Raw genomic sequence first — 16,789 nt, forward strand, 5'->3', positions numbered from 1 at the left:
TTCAAATTGAGTGAAACGGGCTGGCCAGCGGGGGATTAAGAATAACCTGTTTGTGGTATAATCTCTGCATACAGCGATGTGAACACTCATACTGCAACGCACTGCTATCAGAAGCACTATAAGCCTTACTTTAGTCAATACTAGATTTGTGCTCTGTGTGTTGAGACACAAGGGCTAATATATATAATCCTTTGAATATACTTTCACACTTTTGTATGGTACAATGTCATAGTCATTATCGTCAAATAATAAAATATATAAAAGTAAAAATGTAATATGATTATAAACATGATAAATATGTCCGTTATCTTTTTGAAATGATGTTGTGAAAAAATTATCTTGATGGCACCTTCTCTTCCTTCTGTTAAGATTGCTTTCTTATCTGATGTGCTCATGCTGTGTTCATGCTGTATGTGTGTGTGTGTGCGTGTGTGTGTGTGTGTGTGTGTGTGTGTGTGTGTGTTTCAGAGTATAATTGATGCCAGGGTACAGAGTTATATTAGGCAAAAAAGGAGAGGGGTGAAATTGTGACGCTGATTGGATGCAGATTATAATGATCTGTGGTGTGTGTGTGTGTGTGTGTGTGTGTGTGTGTGTGTGTGTGTGTGTGTGTGTGTGTGTGTGTGTGTGTGTGTGTGTGTGTGTGTGTGTGGTGGGTGCAAATGAATCAGCTGCTCTGTAGGGGCTCCTTGCTGTGTTTGATGTCACAGGATGAAAAGAGTTCACAAATAACAGGATTGTAACCGCCTGCTCAGCCTGAGGCCACAGCAATAGACGCAGATCCCCCACAGCAACATTTCCTAATTATAATTCCTTTAGTCTGATTTTTTCTCAGTGAAGATGACATTTGTTTTTGCAGGTACAGCAGGTTATTTTCAGCACGTTGCTCATATTGGAAGACAGGGGGAGAAAGGGAGGGGGAGGGAGGGGTTGGGAGACTGTCTACATACATCATCTCTAACTCTGAGACATGCTATGTTGGAGCTGACCCAGAAAAGGGATTTTTCCCCCCTCATGAGCTCACTCTGCAGAAACATTAAGTACTAACTCTCGCGATACTCTACTTGATCCCGCTCCATCTCCCTGGAAGAAAAAAACGGGCACTCGTCTCGCATCACAGGCGGATGACGCGGCGCTGGGAGCTCACACAAAAAGAGGTGAGGAGGTTTTTAACTTAAATACTAACAAGAAATATGAAAACTAATTTAACATATGCTGCCTATTTTAGTTTTTTTGCACGTTGCTCTTTGACTGTGCACTACTTTGATACACGGCTACATTAAACCCGCGGCTGCACGTCAGGAATCTCGTTGTTTTCTTTGGATGCTCTGTATGTTCTCCACGTAAATGTGACTAAAAAGCTCCACATGCAGAGAGCGTCGAACAGCCCGTTCCCGCGGTGCTGCTGCCCGTCAAAGCCGACATTGTGCCCGGGTCTGCTGCGGACCTGCCGGGGATATTTATCTGTTCTGTCCGGTGAGCACATCCTGCTGCTCGGCTGCTTTTTACCGCTTGTCCTGCTGTATGTTGAGGTGGAGATGAACAGAACAAGCATGGACGAGTTATGAGGGAAATAACCAGGGGAAAAACAGGTTATTAATAGCCTGCAACAAGACTTTGAATTATATGTGAGACTTGTTGACATGGTGTTGGCACTGCGAGTGTAGGAAACATACCGAAAAAATAATGGAAACACGGAAAAAATGGTTTTAAGGTTTATTTTCCATTTACAATTGAATTAAAAAACTGCAACTGCTTTCCACATTGTATATAGTGTCCTCCTATGTTCATATTTTTAGCAGTAGGTTGGTCTAATATAGTGTCAGATTCAACATATTTTATTCTATAGCTACTATAGAGATATCTTTCTACTGTTGATTTGTTTGGTTGTTTTTTATTCTATTTTTAACTCATCATGTTCAATGGCATGCTAACATGCTGCAGTCAAAACACATTTTTTTCAATTTGGGATTAGTAAATCTAATCTAGTCTAATATCCCTTGATATTGATCATGGTTACTTTATAATCAACTCATTCATATGTCAGTACATTTGTACTCCAATGGTTGGTCGAGGTGTAGCATTTTTTACTTCTACAATATGAGTATTACAGCTTTTTCAAATTTTCTTATCACTATAAACTAGGGGTGTAACGGTAACTGTATTCGTCCCGTACCGTCACGGTTCGGACGTCACGGTTCGGTGCATGCAGTCACACGACGAATACGCCTTTTTTTTAACGAGTGGGAAAAAAGTCTGTCATTCAGGGCAGTATCCACTACACTATAATCCAGTGCGCGGTATTGCGCCTAAAAGCTGTTTGCCAGCCGCCCTTAAACAACAAATGAAGGAGAAGAAGAAAACACAACAAAACGAATAAAATACAAGAAGAAGAACAGTTAGTATTGCGAGTTCAGATAACACCTATGGATAACACAAAGGAGCTAGAAGACCCACCTGCTTCTTTTAAATCAGCTGTGTGGGAACATTTCGGGTTCCCTGTGGACTACAATAACGATAAAGTGCGAGTGGTGGTTCGGACGAGGACGGTGTGCCGGTGTTGTGTCAAATGATGCACCCCAGTCGTGAAATGCACCCCTTGACACGGGAACGCGCATTTGAACGTATACGCTATTCTATGTTGTCTTTTTGATGGTTGGGTTGTCGAATCCTGGATGTTGCATTCATTCGTCACTTATTTTTCAGTTAATTTTTTTTAATATATGTTTTTATTTAATTGTGACGTCCTGTCTGTATACTTGTGCTTTACAATGTATTGTTTATTTTTACATCAAGTGCTTGAGGGTGGGATTAATATAATTTTTTTTGTTTTGGGGGGTGCTTTTTATGAACAGCCTGGTTGCCACGATATGCACCCCTTGCTATCTCTGACAATAAACGTGTCACATACAGGAAACTTGCTTCATTAATTGGTACTAGTCCTACAACTATACCCTCCAAAGTGCTTGAGGATGGGATTAATAGAAGCATCTTTTTTGGGGGGGTGCTTTTTACGGCAGGCTAGGGGGTGCATTTCACAACGGGGGTGCATCATTTGACACAACACCGGCGTTGTTCGACAGCGGTGCGGTATGCTAATGTAACACAAGCCAAACATGCTAAATCTTATCAGAAGGCATCACCCATATTTGGCAATCACCGGAGCCCGGCAAAAGACAACAGCAGTTCAACAGCTTATCCCCTCTGTTTTTAAGAAGCCAATAGACATGAAAGCCGAGAGACCAAAATAAATAACAGAAGCTTTTGGCATATGTTTTTCAACGGCTGTGCTGCGCCATTATGCAATAGTAGACTTAGAGAACAGAGATGCAATTGTGCAATCATTACCTGGTATGAGTCATATTTCAATTAAATGATACTGAATTCATGCCAAAACAATCACCAAAGCCAAATGAGTCCACGCCCCATGACAGGGTGACAGTTTCATTGAAAGAACATTGAGAAATAATTATGGTGTAAAAAAAGAAGGAATGTACAACACCCACACACATGCACACACACTGCCCCCCCATGACAGTTGCTGCAGCATTTGAAAATCTTTGATCACATACAGTACCAGTCAAAAGTTTGGACACACCTTCTCATTCGAAGGTTTTGATTTATTTAGATTATTTTTTACATTGTAGATTAATACCGAAGACATCAAATCTATGAAAAAACATAATATGGAATGATGTGGTAAACATTAAGGTGTTAAACAAACCAGTATATGATTTAATGCACAATGTTGATTATTCTTTCAGAACTAGCAAAATACATGGGTAAAGGTTCTACTTGAGCCCAATTTGAATACCATAAAGAAAGTATTAAAGCCAGCTCAAGCTAAATGTCAAGTTGTACATATTTCAAAACGTGAAGTGTAATAACTGCAGTTTGCCTCCCTGTCAGAATGACAAAGCCCTCAGTGAAGCACAAGCCCATGTTTCTCACAAAATTGTTAGTACAACTTATTCAAAAGATTAGTTCAATGCAACTAATGTCGTCTTAGTGTTATTGCATGATGTTAAAATTGGTTTGCCATGAATTTAGTGATGGATTGTAACATTTGAAATGTAGCTCTAAGTGTTTCTCAGTTACAAGGTTGTTGTTTTAATAAATCAGACACTGATGGTGCATCGCTGTACTGTACCTCTTTATATAGGCTTTTTGTCCCTAACAAATAGTTTTTTATCAGGGGGTACTTGGCTGACATGTTTTTCAAAGGGGGTACATTATTGAAAAGGGGACCCCAGCTTGTATTGATTGTGATTGCAAGTGATTGAAACACTTTCTTATTATTTATTTTGTAATATTTTCAAGACATTCTTTTGAGTTTTACAGCTTATTGAACCTTTTTGTTTGACTTCAGCCATTATAGATAATACGGCCTTCTGAGTGTGTGTGCTACTGTTTGTGGTTTGTTTTTAACTGTGTAATAAAGTTAATTATTAAAAATGTTAGAGTTCCTTATTTTTGAACTGAAACTTGCACTACTGTTCAAAATAAATAAAAAACAAACCTGGAATTATGCATTTGGGACTTTTTTTTGCTTTTTCTTGTTGTACCGAACCCATATCGAACCGTGACCCCCAAACCGAGGTACATACCGAACTGTGAATTCTGTGAACCCTTACACCCCTACTATAAACTGAATTAAATATATGGAATTTTGGTCTGTTGGCTGGAAAAAAGGCATCTGAAAGCATCAACTTGCAACAGGCATTTTTATTGCTATTTTAAAAATAATAATTTTTGAAAGTAAATCTCAAAATAACATTGATTTAAAGATCTGCAGTGTTTCCTCTGAATTGTAAGTTCATGCACATACTAGTATGCAGTGAAACTACTCTATTAAAGTACTAGTTCATCTCAATTGTACAAAACTAGAGTAGTTTCTTTCCCTGCTTTTAATGAGTACTTCACTTTCAACGTACAGAACATTCTACCCCTTAAAACGCCTGATTTAATGTTCGTTATGTCACAGCATCGAGTTCATTGGTGTGCACAGAGGAAGAGGAGCGTAGTCTGCCGCCTCTGGAGAGGGGTATGATGATTTTCCATGTCAATGGTCTCCTCTCAGCTCCAGGAAAGAGGGAATAATATGAGGACTGTTGCACGGAGGCTCCGAATTTAGAAAAAGTGTCGGAATGGAAAAGCGACGCCCTGTGACATTCACACTGCACAGAAAGGAGAAAACGGGAGATGAAGTGGGAATTAGGAAACATGGATTGGGGTTTGAGATAAGCCACAGGTAGAACTGGCCATTTATCTGCAGCTCTATAAACAAATAGGCATTTTTCAGCAATGCATGAGCACAGTAAGCTTCAGTGTGTTTTCGTACATGCAGAGCGTATCTTTAGGTGTATAAAGTGGGGCCTTTATTACCTCAGCTCGAGTATTTTAGTGTGCCGATGCTGTACAGTAATCCATAGGAAGCCTGGTATGGATACAGCGGGATACTTGTGCAGTGCAGCAGTTATTACTTTGTGGTATGCAGAGCCCCCTGGCATGCAAACTTTTGACAAGCACTTGTGATTTTACTGCTGAGAGTGGGAGTAGAGTCGACTCAGAGAGGTGAAGGAGGTTCAGTACAAATATTTGAAGCCAATAAAATGTCAGACCTGCCCACGTATTGCTCCAGTTTTCAAGATGTTTTTATTAACAGAGAGCAAGAGCAACCTCACTCTGATATCAGCCTTTCCTTTGTTGTTGTTTTTGCATGATAATCGGCATGCTTTTGAAATCCTGCTTTCTATTATTTTGTTTTGTCTGCTCTCCAAAACGCTATTGATTTGTACTCGGTAATTACTGAAACTGAAGCTGTCTGTTTACATTTTTTTTACTCACTAAGTTTTACCGATTAATTGATGCCAAATGTTAAAATCTTTGCTAGGATTGCAGAAACAATTGTGCTAGGAGGACTGTGAGTTAGTAGTGTGTTGTATAGGTTTTTGTGCATGTAAGTGGGCTAAAATCCCAGCCTGAAACGCCTCCATTTTACTCCGTTGTTTACTTCAGTAACACTTGCACTTCTATTGGCTAGTGCTCCAACATATTGTATGTGATAGGCTAAGGGGCGGGACATCTCTAAGCAGTTGACCAATCACACCAGCTAACCAATCAGAGCAGACTGGGCTCTGGTTTCAGACAGAGGGTGAAAAGAGGTGCTGCAGCACAGGCAGTATGAGAAAAATGAAGAGCTTTTTGAACATTAAAGCATGGAGACATGTAGTAGAGACACTAAATACTGATATGAACCTGCAAATGAGCATTGTATGTTATCTTTAAATAAAGATGGAATAAATAACTTCTTCCTGCAGGCATGGAGCAGAGGTGAGAGTCGATCCATGGATGTCCAGTTTCCTGCAGTGCAGCAGCAGCAGCATGATGATAACAAACCAGCCACAGACTCCATCTTTATATCTATCGCCATGGTGAGAGAGAGCTACTGGACTCTGTTGCTATGGTGACCCTGTAACAATCTGTTGCCCCGGTGACCGCATGAATAAAAGACCCAGGTAACTTACTCCAATCCGCCGCCGCCATGCTGTAGAGAGGCTCCCCCTGTGAAGTCTTACCAGTTGCTATGGTTATCCTGTAGCCAGTAACAGTCGCCATGGGAGATTATAAAGTGTAGTAGCCCACGTCATATCTTGAAGATTTATGTACTTTGTTATCCATGTATCATCTGTATACTGACCTGTGTTTATTTACATGCCTATTCATTTGATTGTACACTGTATATGCCACCTAGACTGACCGTTTTATGTGTGTGTGTGTAAGCGGTGTCTGCGTTGTGTTTGTGTTGTTCACGGATGAGAGCAGAACCAGCATACAGTCGAGGCGATCTCCGTTTATTCACTGACAATTTACATCAAATCAGTATTAAATGAGTTATCCCTCACACTGACTCCTCTCACGTGGAACATTTACAAAAAGGGAAGAGGAAATGTGAGGGACACAATATGAAAGGGGAAGTCCCACAAAAATAGTCTCCTAAATAAAGTAAATACATTCTGGAGGTTCCGCCCATTGATTCTAGACCTAGGTATTGAACAATTAATTAATTAATAAAGAACACAGAATTATTAAATAGAAAACACAGAATTTGTGTGATTATACTAAATTATTTATAAAGAAATATTTAACACTAAACACCACTGCATATTCATTACAACTGTTACATGTATATATTTGAAAACTTCAATATATATTCAACAGTCGCCATGGGAACTTCCAGGATGTTCCGCATCTTCGTGGTCCTGGGCTCGGTTTTCATGATCCTCCTCATCATCATTTACTGGGACGATGTGGGGGCCTCTCACCTGTACCTGCACACCCCCGTGTCCCCGGGCCCCAGGATCCCCCCGCCCCCTCCCCCCCGCCAGCAGCCTCACACCTCGCGGACGCCATCTTTCCTGTCCGACATTGACGCCTTCGTCAACCAGTTCCTGGAGCCGGGCACCGGAGAACCCACTGATCCCGCCCCCGCCGACTCTGGTAACCAATCAGAGAAGGCCGAGGAGCGGTACATTCCACGGAGGGAGTGGAAGATCCACCTGAGTCCTGTGGCAGCCGAGCTCCGAGAGAGACAGGTGGATATCTGAATTTATCATTATATATCCCAAAGATATTGAATTGACTGTTATTTTGTATATATTGATTGTTCGGCTTTTTTCTTAATGTGTGCACATGTGTAAATGTGTCTGTTGGTTGTGTATATATAGGATTTACATATTTTATACATATTTGTATTCGGGATTGTGGGAAACGGTATTTTGATCTCTCTGTCTGTACACACAAACGGAAAGATTGACTATAAAGTTGACTTTAAATTATAATAATAATAATACATATCATTTTTAATAGCGCTTTTCCTGGAGCTCAAATACGCTTTACATACAATCAGAAACAGAAACCGTACAAAGAAAACAAAAAATAAATAAACAGTAGTCCTAATCCAAGTGCAAGTAAAGTGTGGTTGTTGTTGTTGTTGTTGTTGATTAGAGATTGAAAGCAAAAAGTGAGTTTTGAGAGATTTCTTTTTTAATGATTCAAGAGTGTTGGCCTTTCAGGTGTGACTGGATTCATGGATTGAATGTATGGGGGGGGGGGGTGTTGGTGGACTAAAATAAGGATACTGAATAATTATAAAATTACTATATACAAAATTGATTAAATAAATACAAAACAATGAACAGTAGCCTACCGTAGTAGTAAATGTTTAATTATTAAAGTTGGCTGGGTTTATTGGATGCATTTGAATTGTTCACACTGCAGGGAAGGTTTAAAATCAAATTCATATGCCAGTGATGTATAGGGTTGGGAACCGAAACTCGGTTCCAGATGAGAACCGATAAGAAAATGCCGGGTACCGGGTACCCATACAAAATACACAATTTCGGTTCTGCTTAACGGTTCCTAAACGCGGTAGACCCTGTATTCCAGCGGGTCCGTCTGCTCCGCGGTGTTGCGGTGACCCGGTGGAATACAGGGCGGACCTGGAGAATCACAGAACGGCCGGTCGTCAGCGGGCCGTTGACGGCCGGCTCGGTACGCTGACGGCCGGCACCGCCCTTCATTTTTTTAAACGGCATCATATAAATTGCGCTGACAGGCGACAGAGGTCCACAGTTGCCCCGCAGCGATGCTCCCCCGCCCTCCCGTAGACATTTCACGAGCTCAGTCACTTCATAACACCAAAGATAGGTCGCGGTAAACACTCTGAAGTGAGGCTCCACTACACTAAAAAATAAAAATAAAAGGCAAAGTGTAATGCCTGTTAATAGCTTGCCACAGGCATAGCTCAGTTAAAATAAAGCACAGCTATTGTGCAATACATTTGTATTGCATGTATATTTTTTAGTAACAATTTCAGTTAAAGCTTTTAAGAATAAATATATTTTTGTTATCTAAACGTTTGACCTCTTTATTTTACAATTTTTGAATCGAAACGGGGAATCGATAAGAACCGGAATCGATAAGCAGAACCGGAATCGAAATCGGAATCGATAAATTTCAAACGATACCCATCCCTAGTGATGTACAATAATTAATAGATAATATTTCAGTATTCATAAATAGTATTTAAGTATGCAGGTCAGCCTGCAGCTCGCTCACTGGCATACTTAAATAGCAACAGAACCATCATTAATTCCAGCTCCAGTCCAAATTATGGCCATGAAAAAAAGCTGCACCACTAATAATAAAAACCTTTCTGTGCCTCACCAACACCAGGAGCAGCGGCGGAGATTACTTCAGGAGATGTGCGCTAATGACAGCGTTGTGTTTCCTGGCAAAAACCGCTCCTTTGACGACATTCCCAACAAGGAGCTGGATCACCTCATCGTGGACGACCGGCACGGCATCATCTACTGCTACGTTCCCAAGGTGCGCAAATGCCTGTGTGCTTTGCAAACATTTAATTTATACAACACACAAAAAGTATATTTAAAACTACAACTACTTTGCACACATAATTAATATTTCTTACGTTTGTACTGTATTTAGTAGGTCCGTCTATTATGGTGTTTTCTCATTTATCTTTCTATTGTTAATATTTGTATATTTACTGTTTGTTTTTTTATTTGCAATAATCAGTTTTTTGTTTATTCAGTTTTTATTAATTTCTATTTTATATGAGAATATATGTAAGCCTAAAGCTGAGGGAATGTCTATTCATTATTTTTTTGCGTTATGCACAAGTCTATTGATGGGACTTTCTTTTGATTTAAATCATTTAGTTTTTTTATAATAAATGTAGAGAATTTTTAACTGGAATTTCTTCAATTTTTACACGACCTAAAACACTTTCCGGACACAGTTGCCAGTTAGGGTTAGGGTTACCGAAAAGCTGACATAATACCACCTATTTCTTCCCACTTTCCGCCCACACCCCTCTACTGAGTATTTACGTCAGATTTTCCCTGTTCCTCTCTCAGGTGGCGTGCAGTAACTGGAAGCGCCTCATGATCGTCCTGAGTGAGAGTCTGCTGCGGGACGGCGTTCCTCAGAGAGACCCGCTCTCCATCCCGAAAGACCTGGTGCACAACAGCAGCATGCACTTCACCTTCAACAAGTTCTGGAAACGCTACGGCAAGTTCGCTAAGCACCTAATGAAGGTCTGTACAAATAATACACCTGATATCATGTTGTCGCACCTGCCAGCTTTCATTCATTCTGGGTCATCAGTTTTATTTTTAGAGTAGCGTTTTTATTTCATTTTTACGTAATTTCAAAAAAGTTGTAAAAGTATCAAAATAAATAAAAAAAGTTCAAATATATTAATTGTTAGGGAATTATTTGCCCCTGTTTATTCTCCGCGCTGGATTTAGCAGCAGAGATGGGGTTTCGCCGATCAACAATTCCGTTAAAGTTTAAATCTTCCGAACAAATGGTCAAATTTCTTCTTTGTTATTTATTGAGCTTTAAAACAAATGAATAACGACTCTATATAATAATATAAGAATAATACACGGAGGACGGAGCCTCTCTTTTCCTCCCCCTCTCCTGACAGCCCGTCAGTATCGTGGTCTCATGCAGCTGCTGATCCAGTAATGAGTGACTCGACAGTAAAAATAAACCTATTTATAACTAGTTTAGGTAGTTTGAGAGGTCATTAAAATTGCTAAGGGTGATGATCTAACTTGAAGTGTGTGTTTTGTTCCGCTCATCGAGCTGCAGGTTATCATGCAGAGCTGCGTGTCTCCTCTCCTGTCCGATTAGACTTCACTCGCGTTCATGTCCATATCGATCAAATCTAGCTGGAAGCTCCTGCTGGATGCGCTGTCCTACGAGATACCGGGACCTGGCTCGAAACACTGGGGCTATTGCGTCATCGTTATCAGGAAATGATCGTTATAGGGCGTAGACACGGAGCCGTTTGCCCCCCCAGAGCGTTTCGTCCGCAGATCTACCCACCTTGGGACCCGTTATCGTTATCTGCGTTTCCCTGTCGGCCTCGTGTGGCCGAACCGTCTATCTGATAGAGAACTGTAGCGGATACGACCGTTACCGTCCTCGTGTGGCTGCAGCTTAAATGTGCCGGTGCTTCTCTGGTCCAATTTGCATAAGCAGAGGCTGTTGTCGGCTCCCACTTAAGTAGTATTAATGTGCCAGCAGAATAATCAATGTGTCTCTAAGAGAAGTGCTTTGTTGGAACTACAGAGGTCAAGTAAACAAATTAAACCCAATCTGAACCACTGTGTTTCTGCGGCTACAGCAAAGAAAAGTCATTATTTACTAAAGGTCTCTCACCAAACGGTAAACAATTGTTTCTGTAAATGAATTGTTTTTATTTCAATGGCCTCCACTAGGGATCGATCGGTCACCGATCGATATCGGCCGATACTCACTCTCTACCGATCGATCGGTGCTCTCTAAACATGCCGATCGCGAGAGCCGATCGCATGATGTAAAATACATGACACTTTTCTCTGTGTGCGGCAAAACATGCTCGCCAAAATGGCTTCACCGGTCTGGCATTATTTTAAGGTGTCCGAAAAAGACAGTAAAATAGCGGTAAGTATGGGCATAGATATGTCTCATAATTATTTGTGTGAACATAAAAATAATTTGTGTGTAAATATGTGATTTGTAAATGTAAAACAACATCCACAAATGCATTTAAAAGATTTGCAAACTCACAAATACATTTGCAAGTGTAAAACGGATCTGCAAATACGCTAAATATGTTCACAAATAAAAAAAAGATCTGTGAATATCTCTTTAACATTTACACCTTTCGATCAGGCATTTGTGGATCCATTTTGTATTTGTGGACCAAAAATGCGCTTGCGGATCTCAAATCTCTGTTCACGGATCTCAAATCTCTGTTCGCGGATCGTCTTTTTACACACACGGAATTTTGAGACATATTTTCCGCCGGTCTCGGCTAAAATATACTCGTGTCACTCGGTTATTTTCGGAAACCACGTGATGGCCAGCTGATGGCGACATTTCCGCATGATTTCAAAGTAAGAGCATGATGGTTTGTTTAATGCTCTGTTTTTGTATTATAATGAACAGCGGAACGTTAGATGCATTCTTTATCACCATAACCCTGACCTAAATACGGTGCTTTTCTACAGATTACTTTATTACTGCACTGGTAAGGTACAATTAGGCCGATTAATAAGATGTGAAGTGCTTTGTAACTTCGACCCGCTTGACTGAATACACAACAAACAATGAAGAAAGAGTTTTATCTGGGCTGCTTCGCTGCCAGCTGCTCCCCCGGGACCCGAAAGTGGCGTATAGCCTGCACTTCAACATCAACGAAAGTGCTCGATATATGCTATATTGAACCAATAACACAAACTAACTGTATCACTATAACATGATGATGATGGTGATGGTGATGAATAATGCATCTAACGTTCCGCTGTTCATTATAATACAAAAACAGAGCATTAAACAAACCATCATGCTCTTACTTTGAAATCATGCGGAAATGTCGTCAACAGCGGGCCATCACGTGGTTTCCGAAAATAACCGAGTGACACGAGTAGATTTTAGCCGAGACCGGCGGAAAATATGTCTCAAAATTCCGTGTGTGTAAAAAGACGATCCGCGAACAGAGATTTGAGATCCGTGAACAGAGATTTGAGATCCGCAAGCGCATTTTTGGTCCACAAATACAAAATGGATTCACAAATGCCTGATCGAAAGGTGTAAATGTTAAAGAGATATTCACAGATCTTTTTTTTATTTGTGAACATATTTAGCGTATTTGCAGATCCGTTTTACACTTGCAAATGTATTTGTGAGTTTGCAAATCTTTTAAATGCATTTGTGGATGTTGTTTTACATTTACAAATCACATATTTACACACAAATTATTTTTATGTTCACACAAATAATTATGAGACATATCTATGCCCATAGATATGCAACGTGTGTGAAGCAGAAATCCTGCAGCTCCGCCCGCCGGACCGGTAAGCGCAGCGAAACACACACACAGGGAGAACCAGACCGCAGTTCATTTCCTCATATTCCAAACGAGAAATTACGGTAGCAAACGGTAGCAAATCACCCGGTTCTTTACGACCAGAACTATTAACGGGATACAAACCGGAGGAACCAGGCATGGAGGGAGGTGGCAGAGACAGTGGGTGAAACTGGTAAGTTTTCGCCTGTTTGGGGAGTTTATATATATATATATTGCTCGCATAAAATCCCCGGGGTTTTTTGCTTTGTATGTCGGGGGCGGGAGATTCATGTGATTGGTTGTTGGTCGCGTTGCTCGCAAAAAATCCCCAAGCTTTCAGACACGCCCAGCTCCAAGATTTTCAAGATTTTTGAAAAGCTGCTGTGTGGACGTACCGTAAGAGTTAGACCTAACACACTTAGCTATTTTATCTACCTCTGGAACAAGCTAAACTAGTTATTATAAATATATGTATTCTTCATTGTCGGGTCACTCATTACTGGATCAGTGAGCTGCATGAGATACTGACAGGTTGTCAGGAGAGGGAGAGAGGGGGGAGAGAGAGAGGGAGAGAGGAAAAGAGAGCGCTTCCGCTAATTTCTCCCGTGTTATTATCCAAAGTGAATGTAAACTTGAATAATGTACATCATTTGAATGTAATAATTAAGTTGATTGTTGTTTGTGGAAGCTCCATTGAATGAGCCCCATTAACTCAGTTTTAAACATCATTTTAAATGGAAGATTTAAAGTGATGTTGAAATCTTCCATTTAGGCCCCGCCCACTCGATCGGATCGGCGATCGGTATCGGCCGATACTGATTCCGGCGATCGGTGATCGGCGATCGGCCCCGAAATTGGCGATCGGAGCATCCCTAGCCTCCACCATGTATTTCTTTTTGCATAATAAGAAATTATCACTTTAACACAATTACACAACACAATTCAATCAGGTTAAAAACAGTAAAACATAATTGAACACTCATTAAATCAGAATAAAATAATTAATAAATAAACATCATAATATTATCACAACAGCTTGCTTTTATTCATTCTTGGTGGTCAGTTGTATTTTTAGAGAAAGTGTATTTATGTATTTATTATTTTTGGAGAGAAACTTTGGGATTTTAGACTTTGAAGACCATTTACATGCACTCAAACGCACTACAGTAAAGAGAAGCTCCAAAAAGCATAATAGGGCCCCTTTTCGATTAAATCCCCTGTTTGTGTAAGGAGTGGACTGATGGAAATTAGCTATAACTCAAATCTGGCATAATTAATCTCTTCTCTTTTCTGAGATTAATGTATTTGTATGCATGGTCCTTGGGAATTAAATACATAATATATACAAATGAATATATGTTATGCATTAATACAATTCTTATTCTTTTTGAAGGTGAAGCTGAAGAAGTACACCAAGTTCATCTTCGTTCGTGACCCCTTTGTGCGTCTCATCTCCGCCTACCGGAACAAATTTGAGCTGCCCAACGCAAATTTTCTACCTGCGCTTCGCCCAGGTCATGCTGCGTCGCTACGCCAACCAGCCGACGCCTCCCGCCTCCGTGGACGAGGCGTTCGGCATGGGCATCCACCCGTCCTTCCCCAACTTCCTGCAGTACCTCCTGGACCCGCAGACGGAGAAGGAGATGCCCTTCAACGAGCACTGGAGGCAGGTGTACCGCCTCTGCCACCCGTGCCAGATCCAGTATGACTTCGTGGGCCATCTGGAGACGGCGGAGGAGGACGCCGAGCATCTGCTGCGCCAGCTGAAGGTGGACAACGTGGTGGAGTTCCCCACATCCCGTAGGAACTTCACGGCCAGCACCTTGGAGGCGGACTGGTTCAACACCGTGCCCCTGGAGACCCGCAAAGAACTGTACAAGCTGTACGAACCCGACTTCAGACTCTTTGGATACGACAAGCCGGACTCCATCCTCAATGAGTGACACACACACAGAACGTGCTTTTTTTAATGTGTCTTTATACTTTTACTCCAACAGCAGACACACCTCCCCTTGTTCTGGGCTTTGTGTCCTCCAATCTTGTATGACCTACACTGAATGTACACATTAGGGCTGCACAACTTACCCCCAGTTTCCACCGGGTCCGTCTGCGCCGCGTTACGGCTGCGCCGCGGCGGTTGTAAGGATCGCGGCCACTCTAGTCAATGGGTGCTATTCCACCACACGCGCCGCGTTACGGCTCAGACGCGTCCCAGAAGCGGCTCGGCGCAGCGCTTCTCTAAAATTAGGATGAAGCCTATTTTTGCCGCGCCGCAGCCGTAACATAAGGTCGGGCAGGCAGCCCCCCCTCGCAGGAAGTGGAAAGGTGAGCATCCGGGCCAGGCCCATCCCCCACATATACTAATTTAGCAGACCCCCCTCCTTCATCACAACACCTCCACTACGATACGCACAATGGACGACGAGGTTTTCATCATGGAAGTGGACTATTACAATTATTATTAACTGTGTCTGTAGACTACAACACAACAAAATAGGAAATGTATAACAACAATAAACACAATTTAAACAGACACAAAAATAAAACATTTAACTACGTAGCCTACTTACTTTCTTGTAGAAGTACAAATGTCCAGGATGCCCGAATCAATAACAAAACTGCGAGCCTGCACGCACGACGCTACGCTTCTGAAACACTTCTGGGACGCGTCCGGTGGGTTATGGCGCTAGAGGAGGTCGGACCAAAACCGCGACTCAGCCGTGACGCCACGCAGACGTGACGCCACGCAGACGGACCCAGTGGAAACTGGGGGTAAGAAGAAAAAGAGAATTGCTATTATTTTGACCAATATTACATTTTTGCGATCTGATTCACGATATTGGTGAGCGGATGAGTTAAGAAGTACGTAGGCCATTCAAAATTAGTTTGTTAGATGCGCTAGTTGTCATATCAATTATTTAATATTGTCCATAACGAAGTGTGATGCTTATGTAAAGCATGAAATGTGTTTAGAAATACATACCAATGACAGCTATCTACAAGAAGTAATTGGTTCTGTAGTAAACCATTTTTTAGGCCCGGATATCTCTGCAGCTTCGCAATACTTCAGCAAAAATTGTATTTAACACATATTTGGCCTTTTAACAAAAGTTGTTCTTCCTGCAATTTGAATATTAGACTAGTCCAAATTGCAATTTTGATTACATTTTGATGAATTGTGCAGCCCTAGTACACATGATCAAGGACACTCAGTGCTCTAAGGAAGCACATTAATGAGGTGGAGACAGGTTAATATCCATTGTTGTTTTTCTTTTTTAAATCATAAAGATAACAAGAAGCACACAATTAAGAAACACAGATATGGATTGTGGAAAACAGGATGTGTGTTTTTACATGTTGTACATTCAGTGTAGACCTTAACTCAAAACGTTGATGTCATGCAGCACCTGTCATTTGTGATGTCATACGTAGCAGGATGTGATGTCACAGAGCCAAACTGTATTTGGTGCAACACCAACCCAGATGCAGGCGACAGGGAAATGTTTGCAGTTAGTTAAAACAAGGTGTTATTAGATTAGTTGTAAGTGTTAGTTGCACTAGTTGTCATCTTATTTATTACACTTTGTGCAATGCTTATGTGAGGCTTGAAAGGGATTTAATGTATGTTTTTTAAAATGCATTCCAATGACTATCAACATGAGAACCTGGAGGAAATATGTTATAACTCAAACACAGATTAGGACGGGATCAGACACAGCGCTTTTTGCAGTACTGTTGTTGATGAAGAACTTGAACTCAGAACAGTAAAGCACTGCAAATGTTCACCCTAGAGATACTATATCTCTCTAGGGCTCTGGTTCACCCTAGTTGTTTAATCGTATGAATTAAGAGGCGGGGCTT

The 16,789-nt window shown here is 41.2% G+C and overlaps 1 protein-coding gene across 1 annotated transcript; it reads left to right on the forward strand.

Moving 5' to 3' along the window:
• The first annotated feature begins 1,021 nt into the window (after positions 1-1,021).
• On the forward strand, positions 1,022-15,368 carry LOC117535512 (carbohydrate sulfotransferase 12-like). The gene is given in 7 exon segments (XM_034200011.1): positions 1,022-1,157; positions 6,321-6,518; positions 7,222-7,595; positions 9,238-9,390; positions 9,942-10,121; positions 14,322-14,420; positions 14,422-15,368. Coding segments are annotated over 5 exon segments (1,251 nt in total). The 5' UTR covers positions 1,022-1,157; positions 6,321-6,518; positions 7,222-7,226; the 3' UTR covers positions 14,872-15,368.
• The last annotated feature ends 1,421 nt before the right edge of the window (positions 15,369-16,789 follow it).

This window comes from Gymnodraco acuticeps, unplaced genomic scaffold (genome assembly GCF_902827175.1).
Source record: "Gymnodraco acuticeps unplaced genomic scaffold, fGymAcu1.1, whole genome shotgun sequence".
NCBI classification, from domain to species: Eukaryota; Metazoa; Chordata; class Actinopteri; order Perciformes; family Bathydraconidae; genus Gymnodraco; species Gymnodraco acuticeps.